The sequence below is a fragment of the Opisthocomus hoazin genome, chromosome 19 (assembly GCF_030867145.1).
Source record: "Opisthocomus hoazin isolate bOpiHoa1 chromosome 19, bOpiHoa1.hap1, whole genome shotgun sequence".
Taxonomy (NCBI): domain Eukaryota; kingdom Metazoa; phylum Chordata; class Aves; order Opisthocomiformes; family Opisthocomidae; genus Opisthocomus; species Opisthocomus hoazin.
The window spans coordinates 12,442,404-12,455,151 of NC_134432.1; the positions used below are offsets into that span (position 1 = coordinate 12,442,404).

The window sequence follows — 12,748 nt, forward strand, 5'->3', positions numbered from 1 at the left end:
CACGCAGAGATCTTGTTCCACGACGTAAGCTCCAATCTTTCCCAAATGGAGCTAAAATTCCTCTAATCTGGTTTCTCTTTTAGTGACGGGAATAATTAATCACCTCCTACTCAGGACAGTTTTCCTTCTTCTTGCTGGCTCATCCAGCAGCCTCTAAAAACCTGATCCAGATTGTAATAGTTCTGGATTTGGGCTGATGTCCCTGCTTCCCAGAAAAGCTCCAGCTTGGTGACCCCGGTCAGGCTGTGTGCATGCATGGAAGAACTTTGCATGAATGCCAAAACCTGCTTTCCGCCCTGCACAGGCAACTCCCAGCATACGATCACCTGGCTGAAAGATGGCCATCCTCTGCCCAGTGGAGACACCTCCATCTCCCCTGATGGCTCCGTGCTCCACATCCCCCACGCCTCCCTTTCTGACGCTGGCCACTACTCCTGCGTGGCCTCCAGCTCTGTGGTGAATCAAACCAAGCACTACCTGCTAGATGTTTCAGGTACGAGATATCTTTGGATGGAGGCAGAGTCTCAGGTGTGAGCAGGGAACATGGACTTAGATGGCTTTTTCTTTGCCTGCCCCAGGTAGGTGGTGAGGATCCCTGAACCCTAAAGCCAGCAGCATGGCACGATGTCCTGGACCTGCCCGAAAGCCCTCATGAGACCTCTTGAAGGAACATGAAGGGCCTGTCTAGTGCAGGATCCATCTGCTACGATGTGGGAAGGGGGAGAGTGTCTCTTTTTTTCCCCTATGCTTTTGGAGGGCAGAGACTGAAGCTGAGCTTGTGCTGTATGTGCTGTGCTTTCCACATGCTGTGGTCAAGTCCAACTCCCTGCACTTGGATCACACTCTCTGGCGGGGATGAAGCATCAGTAATCCTAAGTGGGTGCTAATGCTGATATGCCATGCAAACACGTCTCTGCAGCCAGGCCCACATTTGCTGGAGATGCCCAGGATGCTGCTGCAGAAGAAGTCACAGTGATCGTCAATGACCCTCTCTCCTTGGTCTGCGAGGCTCTGGCGTACCCATCTCCCAACATCACCTGGCTCAAGGATGAGGTTCCCCTCAAAGCGTCTGGAAACGTCCAGCTTCTCCCTGGTACTGTGGTGGTGTCCGCAGGCTCCGCATGAGTGCTGTGTGGCCCCTTGCTCCATGTCCGTGGGAGTGGGACCTCTTCTGGGTCTGGCTGTGGTCCAGGGCAGTGGGATGGTGAGAAGTCATTGTCCTGCAGGACCTGAGGGGCATAGGCCATCAGGTGGATGCTGCTCTTCCATGTGCTGCATCGTCTGATAGTAGCTAGAGCCTCCTTGGCAACATCAGTGAGACAGCACTGGTTTTTATAAGCCTGGAAACTGGGGTCTAGAAGAGCACATGACACCCTCAAGTCAGGCTTTCAGGTGATCAGCAGGTCCCTTAAGATGCCTTCTCGTGCTGTGTGGGGGTAGACAGCCGTGGCTGTGAGTGACGACCCTCTCAGGAAACCCCCTTTGCCCAGGTGGCCAGGGACTGCAGATCCTGAATGCCCAGGAAGAGGACGCGGGCACATACAGCTGCATCGTGGCCAGTGAAGCTGGGGAGGCTGTGAAGAACTATGCTGTGAAGGTCCAGGGTGCGGGAACTCTCAATGTCCTTCCTAATTCCTGTAGTGATACCACTGCCATAACCAGACCAGTGCCCCTCCTTCCCTTCCTGTGCCTTCACCCCAGGGAGCTGCACCTTGTGCAATTGGTGCTCAGTCACATGCATGTCAGCATGCGGCCCCAGAAAGCCTCTGGCCTACCCTGGGCAGGGTGAAGGTGTCCATCTGTGGGTGTCAGTGGCACCCTGAGATACTACCTTTTGCTAATCATGGCAGAGCAAGGGCATTGGGGTCTCTTCTCTCATGCCAGATGTGTTGTCTCTCCCGCTAGTTCCTCCTTGGATTGCCAGAGATGATCCTTTGGGGCAATTTGCCATCAAAGAGGTGAAAACCCGGGTTAACAGCACGGTGACCCTGGAGTGTGAGACGTGGGCTGTGCCCGAGCCGACCATCCAGTGGTACAAGGACAAGCAGGTGAGGCCCTAACTGTGACCAGGGATGATCTGCTGGTTTTGGGGACCCTCCTAGGTGGATGGAGTGGGAAGACACCCTTTATGTGGCTGGCTGGGCTCTGTCCCACTCCTGGGTGTGTGATCTTCCTCCTGTCCTGTTTCTTCCCTGCCTTGGGGCTGGCGTCCCCATGCAGCTCCTGCAAAGCGCCGGCCACCTCCAGATCCTCAGCGAGGGGCAGGTCCTTCAAATCAAACCAGCCAGTGTCTCGGATTCGGGACACTACACCTGCGTGGCCACCAACGTCGTGGGTGAAGATGACAGGGACTTCATCGTGCATGTCCAAGGTGAGCCTTGGGTGACCAGCCAGTGCCTGGAGCAGTGGGTGTCTCAGCAAGTGGAGGGGTCCTTTGTGGGGTCCCTCGTGGGAGCAGAGCAGCATGAGCAGGAAGAGGGTTTGTATCTGCTGGAAAACAAACATCTCCTTGGCTCTGGTCAGGCCTGGGCAGATGCTCTGGTTGCATCTTGGGGTGCAAGTCCCCGTTTGCTACAGCTGACCACAGCCTGTCCCCACAGTGCCACCCCTCTTCCAGCAACAGACAAGCCCCAACAAAGCCCTCAAGATGTTCTACCAGGAGGAAGACCAAGATGGGGAGGTGACGGAGCACCGGCAGGCCGTCCTTGGCCAGCCCACCGCTCTCTACTGTGACACCAATGCCATCCCACCCCCTCGGTTCACCTGGTACAAGGATGGGGAGCTCCTGTCCCCCAGCCCGGGGGTGCAGATGCTGCTAGGTAATGGGCATGGACCCTCACCGTGGGGTGTGGGAGGCTTTCCTGCAGTGGCTCTGTGGGTTGAGAGCATCCGTAGCATGGGGGAGGTTGGATCCTGTCCCCTTGCTGCTGCCAGCATGCACAGCACCCATGGGACCTGCGGGAGCAGGACAATGTCACCAGGGCTACACGGGGGTGCAGGCACAGTGAGGTGGGAGGGGGAGGTCCAATGGGACCTGCAGAAATCCCCCCGTCCCTTGCCCCAACCTTGCCCTGCGCTGCAGGGGGCCGGGTGCTGCAGCTGCCCACGGTGCGGGAGGAGGACGCGGGACGGTACCGCTGCGAGGCGGCCAACTCGGCGGGGCAGGACCGCCGGCACTACACGCTGGAGGTGCTGGGTGAGTACGGGGCCGGGGCGGGCGGAGGCACGTGGCAGCCCCGTAACCACCTGCTTCCAGCTGCCCCAGCCATCTATGGTGGCACGGAGGACCTGGCTGAGGAGGTGACAGCCACCATCAATGGCACCGTCCACTTCAAGTGTGAAGCCACTGGGCACCCGGTGCCTGCAGTGTCCTGGCTCTGGAATGATGTCCCCATTGTGGCCAGCCCACGGCACCAGCTCCTGGAGGGTGGCATGGTCCTGCAGGTTGGTGTTCCCCTGGGCAGGGTGGCTGTGCCGGGGGAGAAACCAGGTGGAGGGGATGGGGCACCCTTCCCATCCTGAGGAGGGGGCTGCCCTGGTCTCCATGGGAGCTCCATCAGGTCCCCAGGTCGGGGCAGCCCTCAGCGGGTCTCTGCTCCCTTTCGTAGGTGGCTGCGGTGGAGGTGGGTGACACCGGCAGCTACACATGTGTGGCTGAGAACCTGGCTGGGTCAGCCGAGAAGCACTTTGCTCTGAACGTGCAGGGTAAGGCATCCCCAACTGCTGATTTACCCTCCCTTCCCTCTCCTCCTCCTCCTCCTCCTCTGCCAGCTGGAGTCTCTCATGGCTCCTGAACCTCGTGGCTGCCTCTGTCTCCCCGTGCTTGTCACACTTGCCCCATGCGAGGAGGTCGAGGTGCCGGCACATTCCAAGCAGGCGAGATGTTCAGTGCATGTCTCCTCCTGGGGAGACCTCAGCCTCCATGGTGATGGTTCTCCTCTGGCACTCTCTTTTGGGGTGTGCTGGAGCAGAAGCACCCCAGATCATGGGTGCAAACCCCGAAAGCATCAACGGCAGCATCAACGGCAGCGCCTTGCTGGTGTGTGATGTCCAGTCCCACCCTGCTGCGGAGATCACCTGGTACAAGGATGGCCAAGTCCTGCAGCTCGGTGAGGAGGTGACCGTCACCCCAGGTATGTTGGGATGAGCAAGAATGACAGCCTGTCCCCCAGGGCTTGGCACGGCCGCTGGCTCTTGATGGTGGGCTCTAACTCCCCTAACCCGTTGTCCTGGATGCCGCATGCGGGACTCGTGCTCAGACTTTCAGCCATAACCACACGCTAACAGCTTACTGCAGAGTGATCCCTGCTGGAAAGGACCGAGGTCACATCCTGCAAACTGTGCTCTCACTCCCCAGGAGCTCAGCACCCTTTGCTGCTGTGCACAGCGAGGTCTTGGACCTCAAAGAGGGACTTTGATGGCCAGACAGCTCTTGCGTGGAGCTTGGCCGGCTGCTGGGGGACAGGCCAGCTTGCCGGCACGGTGACCTGGACCTGGTCCTGCTCCAGCCTGCGTAGACTCCCTGCTCTCCACTTCTTCCAGGCTCGCGGGTGCTGCAGCTCCCTCGCCTGCAGCTTTCCAGCTCGGGCACCTATGTGTGCGTGGCGCTGAACCCGGCCGGCCGGGACGAGAAGAGCTTCGTCCTCACCATCCACGGTGAGCGGCGAGGGCTCGGCTGGGAGCTCTGGCCCCTGAGCACGCACCAGGGAGCTGATGGCAAACCCTGGTCTATGTGTTCCTGCTCACACACCCCATCCCCGCTCCTCCTCCCCAGGGCCCCCGGGCGCGCAGGACCCACACCAGGAGATGCTCGAGGCCGACATGGGGAGCCCCCTCGTCCTGACCTGTCAAGTCCCCGGTGTGCCCATGCCCGCTGTCACCTGGCTGAAGGACGGGAGCCCGCTGGGTATGTGCACAAGGGGACACCATGCCAGGCTGCCATCCCGAGCCTTCCTGCTGCCTCGTGTGAAGCAGTCCTGCCTTAGTTTCCCCATTTCTAATCCTGCTGTGAGAGAATGGCAGGAACCCCAGGGAGGAGGCAGAGCACGAAGGGGCTGGCATTTTCCCAGAGTGTTTTTTAAGAGGCATCAGCTGAAAATTTGGGATGAGATAGAGGGTGAGCTCTCTGGGTACCAGCCCTTGGGCTATACACTGGGACGAGGGTTTGCCCCCAGACCAGTGGCTCTCTTCTCCCGCAAAGCTGCAGCAACGCGGGGTGCAGACACCCTGCTCTGCAGAGCCCCGACCTCGGCTTTAACCAAGCCCCCCAGCCTGGGTCCTGGGGGTGGGAAGGAGGGAGTGTGACAACGTGCCTGGGCGATGAGCGCCGCTGCAGCCCCCTGCACCCCATCTACTCGCAGAGAGCAGCCCGGAGCGGGGCCTGGTGTCCGGGGGGGGCCAGCTCCAGCTCAGCCCCCTGCAGCCCTTCCACCAGGGCCGGTACACCTGCCTGGCGCGGGGCGCGGGCACCGAGACACGCAAGGACTTCGTGGTGCTGGTGCGAGGTAGGGCTTCCCCGGGGCGATGGGGGGGTCCCCACAGGCGCTCCCTCAGAGGGGAGCCTTCCTCCACCTCCTATTCCTCAGCCTCCTTCTTTTCTCGGTGCAGTGGCACCCCAGATCGCCAGCGCAGGGGTCCCCAGCGAGCACAGCGTGCTGGAGGGCAGAAGGGTGAGGCTGGAGTGCCGGGCGGAGGGGCAGCCCACCCCCCAGATCTCCTGGCTGAAGGACGGGCACCCCCTGCGGCTGCAGCCTCCTTCACGCGCCCAGTGAGTATGGGGTGGGGGACAGCACCCCACGGGTTAGCCAGGGCACATCTCCGTCTGTGCCTCAGTTTCCCCATGTGCAAACAAGCTGTGTGAGGCAGGCTGAGCTCTGCTGCTTCTCCCCTGTCTCCCTGCTCGGGCTGGGATGACCATCTCCCAGATGTTGGTTGAGCAGCATCATCCCAGGTTAAGCCCTGGTGCCCTGGATGGTGCCGCAGCCTGGCATGGTCACTGTCACCCTGGTCCCAGCTCCTGTGCTGGCCTTGCAGGGCACCTCAAAATCTGCAGCCTGGATTGCAACCAAGAACAGAGAATCTCTGTCCCGTGGGCATATTAGGGATGGGCACACAGGTCACTGTCCCCTTCTCCCTGCCCAGGATGTCCCCCGACGGCAGCTCTCTGCTCCTTGAGGGGCTCCAAGCCGCCGACGCCGGGGCGTACACCTGCCTGGCCCGAAACAGCGTGGGCGAAGACGCACGGCTGCACATGCTGAGCGTGCTGGGTGAGCGGGGCCGGGGCCCACAGGGCAGCACCAGGGCCACCCACCCCCGACAGCCCCATCAGCCCCTCTGTCCCCTCGCCCAGTGCCCCCTGCTATTGAGAGAGGCACCGACACCTCGGAGGTGGTCCATGGCGTCCCATCTGCAGCGGTGACGCTGGAATGCCGGGCACGGGGGTCCCCTCCGCTGCACGTGAGCTGGCTGAAGGACGGACTGCCCCTGCGCCTGTCCCCCCGTGTCACCCTGCTCTCGGCTGGGCACGTCCTCCGGTAAGAAGCGACCCTCAAGTGATGCTCGGCTGCAGGCTTTGGGGCTGGTACCCAGGTCTGCGTGCCGGGATGGCCACAGCTGCACCCCAAAGGTGGCCGCGTGTGAGCGCGGAGACCTTGGGAGGCAGCGGGGGACCTGGAGCTGACGTCTCGTCTCCACCCCTGTGCCCCGCTCCGTGGGGTAGGATCTCGCAGGCACAGGTCTCAGACGCTGGGCTCTACACCTGCATCGCCTCCAGCCGGGCAGGGGTGGCCGATCGCAGCTTCGTCCTGCGGATACGGGGTACGGGGCAGCCGGGGGCTTGGGGAGAGCAAAGTGGGGGGCACCCCAGCACCAATTTTGCTGGCAGAGCACACATCACGCTTTGCAGCTGTGTTTCTAAGCAGGGTCCTGAGCCAGTCCTCAGCCGCTGGGGTGGTCTCGGGGAGGATGGGGCAAGGCAGGACCAGCCTGAAAGCGGTCCCAGAGCACGCTGGAGGGAGGCTGAGCCACCTTTGGGTGCTCGCAGGACACCGGGGAATTGCCAAACCCACCTCCTGTGCCTGGAGACCCGGCTTTCCTCCCACGGCCCTGCTAAGGGGGGACCGCTCCCTCCCCAGTGCCCCCCGTTCTGGAAAGCCCAGAGAGCAGCGAGGAGCAGATGGTGGGCGAGGGCTCCGATGTCACCTTCACCTGCGAAGCCACGGGGTCCCCAGCGCCGGCGGTGACCTGGCTGAAGGACGGCGAGCCCCTGGCACGGCAGAGCAACCGGGTGCCGGCTGGCCCACGGCTGAGCTTGGCGGCCGTGGGGCCAGCTGACACCGGGGTGTACTCCTGCCTGGTGGCCAACGAGGCAGGGGAGGCCAGCAAAGCCTTCCACCTCCTGGTGATGGGTGCGTGCCTGTCCCCGGGGATCTGGGAGGGACAGTCCTCCCGATTTTTTGGGAGCAATGAGGGGATGAGCCCGCCTGCCTCGCCATGCACCTTGCAGAGCCTCCCCGCATCAAGGCTGCACCGCATCCCACCGAGATGTCCATCGCCATGGGCACCCCGCTAGAGCTGGCGTGTGTGGTGACGGGTGTCCCCAAGCCCACTGTAACCTGGGAGAAGGACGGGCAGCTGGTGGCAGGGCCCTGGCTCGTGTCGGGGAACGAGAGCACTTTCCACATCGAGAGCACAAAGGTTGGGGCTCCTCTTTCTTCTTCTCACCTGCATTTTGTTATCATGCCTCAATTTTTCCCTCTTCTGGCTTTGCACAGGTGGCCGATGCTGGCTTGTACACCTGCCTGGCCACTAGCCCTGCAGGGGAGGACAGCAGGAGCTTCCATGTCAGCATCCAAGGTACCACGGCCCCAGCAGTGCAGCGAGCAGGGTGCTAGCAGAGGGTGCTGCAGGTGCTCAGGGCTCTGGGGGACCAGACAGCCAGAACATCCCCGGCACCCATCCTTGGGATCGCTGCGGGGTGGGTGGGGAGAGTGGTGGGTGCTGTCAAGCCTCCAGTGGGGGGATCTGGAGCACCGCCTGACGGCCCTGCAGAGCAGGGGGACTATGCACGACTTCTGGGGACAGGTACGGGGGTGCCCACCCTGCATGGCACCCCCTGACCCACCAGCCGTGTGTCCCACAGCACCGTTCAGCATCACAAGCGTTGGAGAGACCCACAGCATCACGGCTGTGGCCGGGGGGCAGCTGGTCCTGGAGTGCCCGGAGGATGCTGTGCCACCCACCCGCATCGCGTGGCACCGGGAGGGCTCCCCGCTGCAGGTACGTGTGACAGGACCGGGGTCGGCTCACGGGCCGGGCTGGGGCACGCCTTCACCAGCCTTGTCACGCTGGTGGTGGGGGCAATGCGGGGAGAGCTGCTGACGGGGGGTCCGGGGGGCGTTAGGAGGATGCCCGCAGGCAGGTCCTGGCCGAGGGACGCTTCCTGCGGATCCAGGCCGTGGAGGCAGCAGACGGCGGGGAGTACAGCTGCAGGGCCACCACCGCGCTGGGGGACAACAGCCAGCGCATCCACGTGGAGGTTCACGGTGAGCCACGATGCCCTGCCACGGGGTTTTGCTGGCAGTGAGCACCAGCTCAGTCCTAGTTAGTTTGGGGATGTGCAATATTATGGGGTGTCCTAAGGTTGGGTAATGGGAAAGGGAAATCGGACAGTGCCCAGACCCCAGTGCTGGGCTGATGTTCTCCATCCCCTGAGCCCTGTCTCTGACTTTCTCCGGTACTGGCTGGGTTCTGCCGCAGTGGCCCCGGAGATCCAGCCGGGCCCCGAGGAGGTGAAGGTGCTGCTGAACAGCTCGGCCGTGCTGCCATGCCAGGCGGAGGGATGGCCCGTGCCCCGGGTGACGTGGCGGAAGGACGGCCGACTCGTACCTCTCCACGGGAGTGACAGGTACGAGGCTCTGAGATTTGGTGGCACCAAGAGCTGGCTCTCAGACCGTGCCACCCTCCACATCAATAGACCTTTCAGCATGCCTGGAGTAGAGGAATCACTGTCACTGTCCTGCCACGAAGGGCTGTGCCCTGTCCCCACGCCAGCTCAGCAGACACTTGCCACATCTGGCTGCATTGACACTTGTCACCTTCCCAGCCGCATGTCCCTGGTGGGTTGCAGTCTGGCCATGCAGAGCCCCCATGGGGGTCCTTCGCTCTTCCTCCCCAGGCTGCAGCTCCTGCCCGGCGGCTCCCTGCAAATCGACCCCGTTCAGGTCCAGGATTCGGGCTATTACCTCTGCATGGCATCCAGCCCCGCTGGCTCTGACCGGCGAGGCCTCGACCTCCGTGTCCTGGGTAAGCGCAAGAGCCAGACGGACCCCTCCTGGGCTCACCACCCTGCAACCCACCGCTGCTGGGCTGCTCTCATCGGTACGACGACTTGTTGCTGCCCTCTGCTCACTGCTGCCATGCCCTTCCGCAGTCCCTCCCGCCATCGCCCCCGGGCCTTCCAACCTCATCCTGCTGGCTCAGCAGCCGGCCATGCTGGGCTGCAATGCCCAGGGATCCCCCGAGCCCCACGTCAGGTGGGAGAAGGACGGCCACGCCCTGAGCCCACACCTCCCGCCTGGCACCTACAGGTACCTGCAGCACCAACCACCTCGCCCACCGAAGGGTCCTGCCGAAGTGCGGGGTTTGCCCCTCTCGCTGCTCCCCGTGGGGCAGGGGCTGACCCTGATGCATGCCTTGCTGCACAGCTTGCAGTCCTCCGGGTCGCTGCTCATTGCCAGCCCTGGTCCCCGGGATGAGGGGCAGTTTGAGTGCATCGCAACCAACGCCGCCGGAGAGGCACGCAAGGTCTTCCTCGTGTCCGTCCACGGTGAGATCCTGGGGACTGTGGGTCTTGCTAAGAGTGGTTTTCCCAGGGTCTGTCACCACCTTGGGTGTGATGTGGGCATGCTTCAGCCCCACACCGGGGTTGGATCCCCTCTAGAGGACTTGGCATGGGGATGGGCAAGAGGGGAAATAGAAATATCTGTGCCCATGTGCATGGGGATGGGCTCCCGTTCAGCATTTCCATGCAGTCCTGCTCACCTCCCTCCCTCACCTCTGCAGTGCCCCCCACCATTGCTGATGACCTTACGGACGTGGCTGTCACTCGGCTGTCCCCTGCAGTCCTCACTTGCTACACCTCCGGCGTGCCCCCACCCACGGTGTCGTGGAGCAAGGAGGGAGCTCAGCTGGGCAGGCGAGGAGGGGGCTACCGCGTCCTGCCCACAGGTACGGGCCGGGGGCATGCAGCCCCGGCAGGGCAGTGGGTCCCCACCAGCCCCCCCCGCTGCCTCCCCTCTGCCCGTTCTCTCCCCAGGGGCCCTGGAGATCCGGCGGGCGCTGCCTGCAGACGCCGGCCGCTACACCTGCACGGCGAGGAACGCTGCTGGCACAGCCCGAAAACACCTCCGGCTCGAGGTGCACGGTACGCACAGCTCCCGGGGGTCCCACTCCCTCCACCCGCCCTGCGGGACCCCCAATGGACAACGCTTCCCTGCTGCTGGCAGAGCCCCCTGTCTTGAAGTCCCTGCCCAGCGTGGTGATGGTGATGGTCAACACCAGCGCCGTGCTGTCCTGTGAGGCGAGCGGGATCCCCCGGCCGGAGGTCGCCTGGCAGAAGGATGGTGTGGGCATCGCCGGAGGTGAGCGGGAGCCCAGGCTGCCAGCAGCCTCTGCCCAGGGGGAGATTTGGGTGCCTGGATGTTGTAGGCTTCCCAGCAAGGTGCTAGGTGGCACAGTGCATGGGTCCTCCTGGCTCCCAGCTGCCATCCAAGGTGGGTGCAGCAGCTGCTGGAGCCCTTCCCTGGGGGCTCCCCGGGAAGATGCACTTCTGTAGGCAAAGCTGTCCCTGCGCACCATCCATCCGCCCCCCAGCACGACTGTGCTGCCCCGTCCTGCCCTTCATTCCTCCCATCGCCGCAGGGCCCGGGCTGAAGGTGCTCCCCAACGGGCAGCTGCGTCTCCTCCAGGCATCCCCAGAGGACATGGGCACCTACCTGTGCGTGGCTCGCAACCCCTTGGGCACCGCTGTGGGGAGGACCAGGCTGATTGTGCAAGGTAAAGGCAGCGACCCAGACCCCAGAGTTCACCCTCTCCTCTGCTCAGCTCCTTCCCCGGCACCTCGCGGCGAAACGTGGCTGTCAAGGGGTGAGCAAGTCCCTGCCCTCCTGCCCCATCCAGTGCCTCCCGTCATCACGGCCGGCCCGCCGGAGCTGGCTGTCCTGGAGGGGCTGGAGGTGCTGCTGCCCTGCGATGCCCACGGCATTCCCGAGCCTCGCGTGTCCTGGAACCGGGAGGGATCCCCGGTGCGGGGCGGCGGGGGGAAGGCCACTGTCCTGCCCTCCGGAGAGCTGCTGCTGAGGGATGTCCGGGTGAGCACCATCTCCTCCTGCAGCTGGGCTGGCTGTGAGGCCGGAGAGCTGGCAAACAAGTGTCTCTTGCTGCTGAAAAGAAAGCCCGGGTTGTTCTGCACCCTGCCCTGTCCCTGGGCTGGGGCTGGCGGGACGAGGTGTCGCTTAGCCAAGCCACATCCTGGCTGCTTTCAAAAATATTTGGCAGAGGGAGAGCCCTGTTCAGTCCTTTGCAACAGGCTGGTGGGTCGGGGCAGCGTGGGGTTGCTAACGTGGGCTGGAGAAGGTGGCTGTGGCCGAGCTGTGGCTCTTTGGGTGCACAACAGCCAGCAGAGACGCAGCCGGACCCCAGACCTGAGCCCACCCCTCCTCCTCCTGCCTTTCCTCGTGTAGGAAGGGGACGCCGGCAGCTATTCCTGCACCGCGGTGAACTCGGCCGGGAGGGCCGTCCGCTGGCTCTCCCTCTCCGTCCACACCCTGCCCAGCTTCACCCGCCTGCCCGCAGACGTCACCCTGAGCCGGGGCGAGAGGCTGGAGCTGGCGTGTGCCGCCAAGGGCAGCCCCCAGCCCCGCATCTCCTGGACGGCCAACGGGCAGCTCGTCACCGGTGCGTGGCAGGGGTGCAGGGGGTGCTGAGCCCGGGGGGAGGATGCGATCCCGGCTCCATCCCTGTCCTTTGTCCACCTTTGGGTGTTCCTGGGGTGCTGGCATGGCTGGTTGTGTGGGGTTATAACCAGCTGGTCCCTACCTGTGCCTGTTGGGGTTTTGCACCCCGCAGATGGTGTGTCGGGGCAGAGCAGCTGGAGCACCCTGCAGCGGGAGGCAGCCACCCACGCCGACAGCGGGACCTACGTCTGCCACGCCGAGAACAGCGCTGGGGCCATCTGGGCCACCGCCTTTGTCTCCGTCAGAGGTAGGTGCTGGTGGGGAGGCCAGGGAGCCAGGCCAGCCCCCCTCCTCTGCCACCCATCTCCCTTCCCCAGAGGCACCCACCATACAGGGCGACCCCAGCACCTACCAGGTGGAGCCCACCGGGGGTGATGCCCGACTGAGCTGCGATGCCCGCGGCCACCCTGCGCCCCTTGTCCGCTGGAGCAAGGACGGGGTGCCGGTGGTGGCCGGTGGGCGACTGCACCAGCTGCTGGACGGCTCCCTGGCCATCCAAGCTGTGGAGGTGAGTGGGGTCCATGGGGGTACCAGTGTATTTCGGGGAGCTTTCGTGGCAAAGGCAAGCATGATGCTAACACCGTTGGTACCACCAGAGCGCTGATGCGGGGCACTACCGGTGTGTGGCAGAGAACGATGCCGGCACAGCGGTGAAGGTTGTCACCCTGGCCCTGCAGAGTAAGTGCTACCCCCTTTGCACCCTCCTTTTGAGGGGCTGCAAATCATGTCACCCC

At 63.5% G+C, this 12,748-nt stretch overlaps 1 protein-coding gene across 1 annotated transcript in view; it reads left to right on the forward strand.

The window, feature by feature from the left end:
* HMCN2 (hemicentin 2) overlaps positions 1 to 12,748 on the forward strand; it is a 37,644-nt gene that overhangs the window by 19,942 nt on the left and 4,954 nt on the right. The window contains exons 38-72 of the mRNA XM_075439592.1: positions 305 to 493; positions 920 to 1,093; positions 1,491 to 1,604; positions 1,906 to 2,048; positions 2,221 to 2,371; positions 2,601 to 2,819; positions 3,083 to 3,196; positions 3,257 to 3,444; positions 3,609 to 3,705; positions 3,972 to 4,133; positions 4,543 to 4,656; positions 4,775 to 4,906; positions 5,361 to 5,504; positions 5,608 to 5,767; positions 6,142 to 6,266; positions 6,350 to 6,533; positions 6,719 to 6,816; positions 7,134 to 7,406; positions 7,505 to 7,695; positions 7,773 to 7,854; positions 8,141 to 8,277; positions 8,402 to 8,543; positions 8,758 to 8,905; positions 9,176 to 9,303; positions 9,431 to 9,587; positions 9,705 to 9,826; positions 10,063 to 10,227; positions 10,316 to 10,423; positions 10,506 to 10,640; positions 10,921 to 11,055; positions 11,179 to 11,369; positions 11,742 to 11,955; positions 12,127 to 12,261; positions 12,332 to 12,522; positions 12,611 to 12,692. Of these exons, the coding sequence (XP_075295707.1) occupies positions 305 to 493; positions 920 to 1,093; positions 1,491 to 1,604; positions 1,906 to 2,048; positions 2,221 to 2,371; positions 2,601 to 2,819; positions 3,083 to 3,196; positions 3,257 to 3,444; positions 3,609 to 3,705; positions 3,972 to 4,133; positions 4,543 to 4,656; positions 4,775 to 4,906; positions 5,361 to 5,504; positions 5,608 to 5,767; positions 6,142 to 6,266; positions 6,350 to 6,533; positions 6,719 to 6,816; positions 7,134 to 7,406; positions 7,505 to 7,695; positions 7,773 to 7,854; positions 8,141 to 8,277; positions 8,402 to 8,543; positions 8,758 to 8,905; positions 9,176 to 9,303; positions 9,431 to 9,587; positions 9,705 to 9,826; positions 10,063 to 10,227; positions 10,316 to 10,423; positions 10,506 to 10,640; positions 10,921 to 11,055; positions 11,179 to 11,369; positions 11,742 to 11,955; positions 12,127 to 12,261; positions 12,332 to 12,522; positions 12,611 to 12,692 (5,244 nt within the window). The remainder of the gene's footprint in view (positions 1 to 304; positions 494 to 919; positions 1,094 to 1,490; positions 1,605 to 1,905; positions 2,049 to 2,220; positions 2,372 to 2,600; positions 2,820 to 3,082; positions 3,197 to 3,256; positions 3,445 to 3,608; positions 3,706 to 3,971; positions 4,134 to 4,542; positions 4,657 to 4,774; positions 4,907 to 5,360; positions 5,505 to 5,607; positions 5,768 to 6,141; positions 6,267 to 6,349; positions 6,534 to 6,718; positions 6,817 to 7,133; positions 7,407 to 7,504; positions 7,696 to 7,772; positions 7,855 to 8,140; positions 8,278 to 8,401; positions 8,544 to 8,757; positions 8,906 to 9,175; positions 9,304 to 9,430; positions 9,588 to 9,704; positions 9,827 to 10,062; positions 10,228 to 10,315; positions 10,424 to 10,505; positions 10,641 to 10,920; positions 11,056 to 11,178; positions 11,370 to 11,741; positions 11,956 to 12,126; positions 12,262 to 12,331; positions 12,523 to 12,610; positions 12,693 to 12,748) is intronic.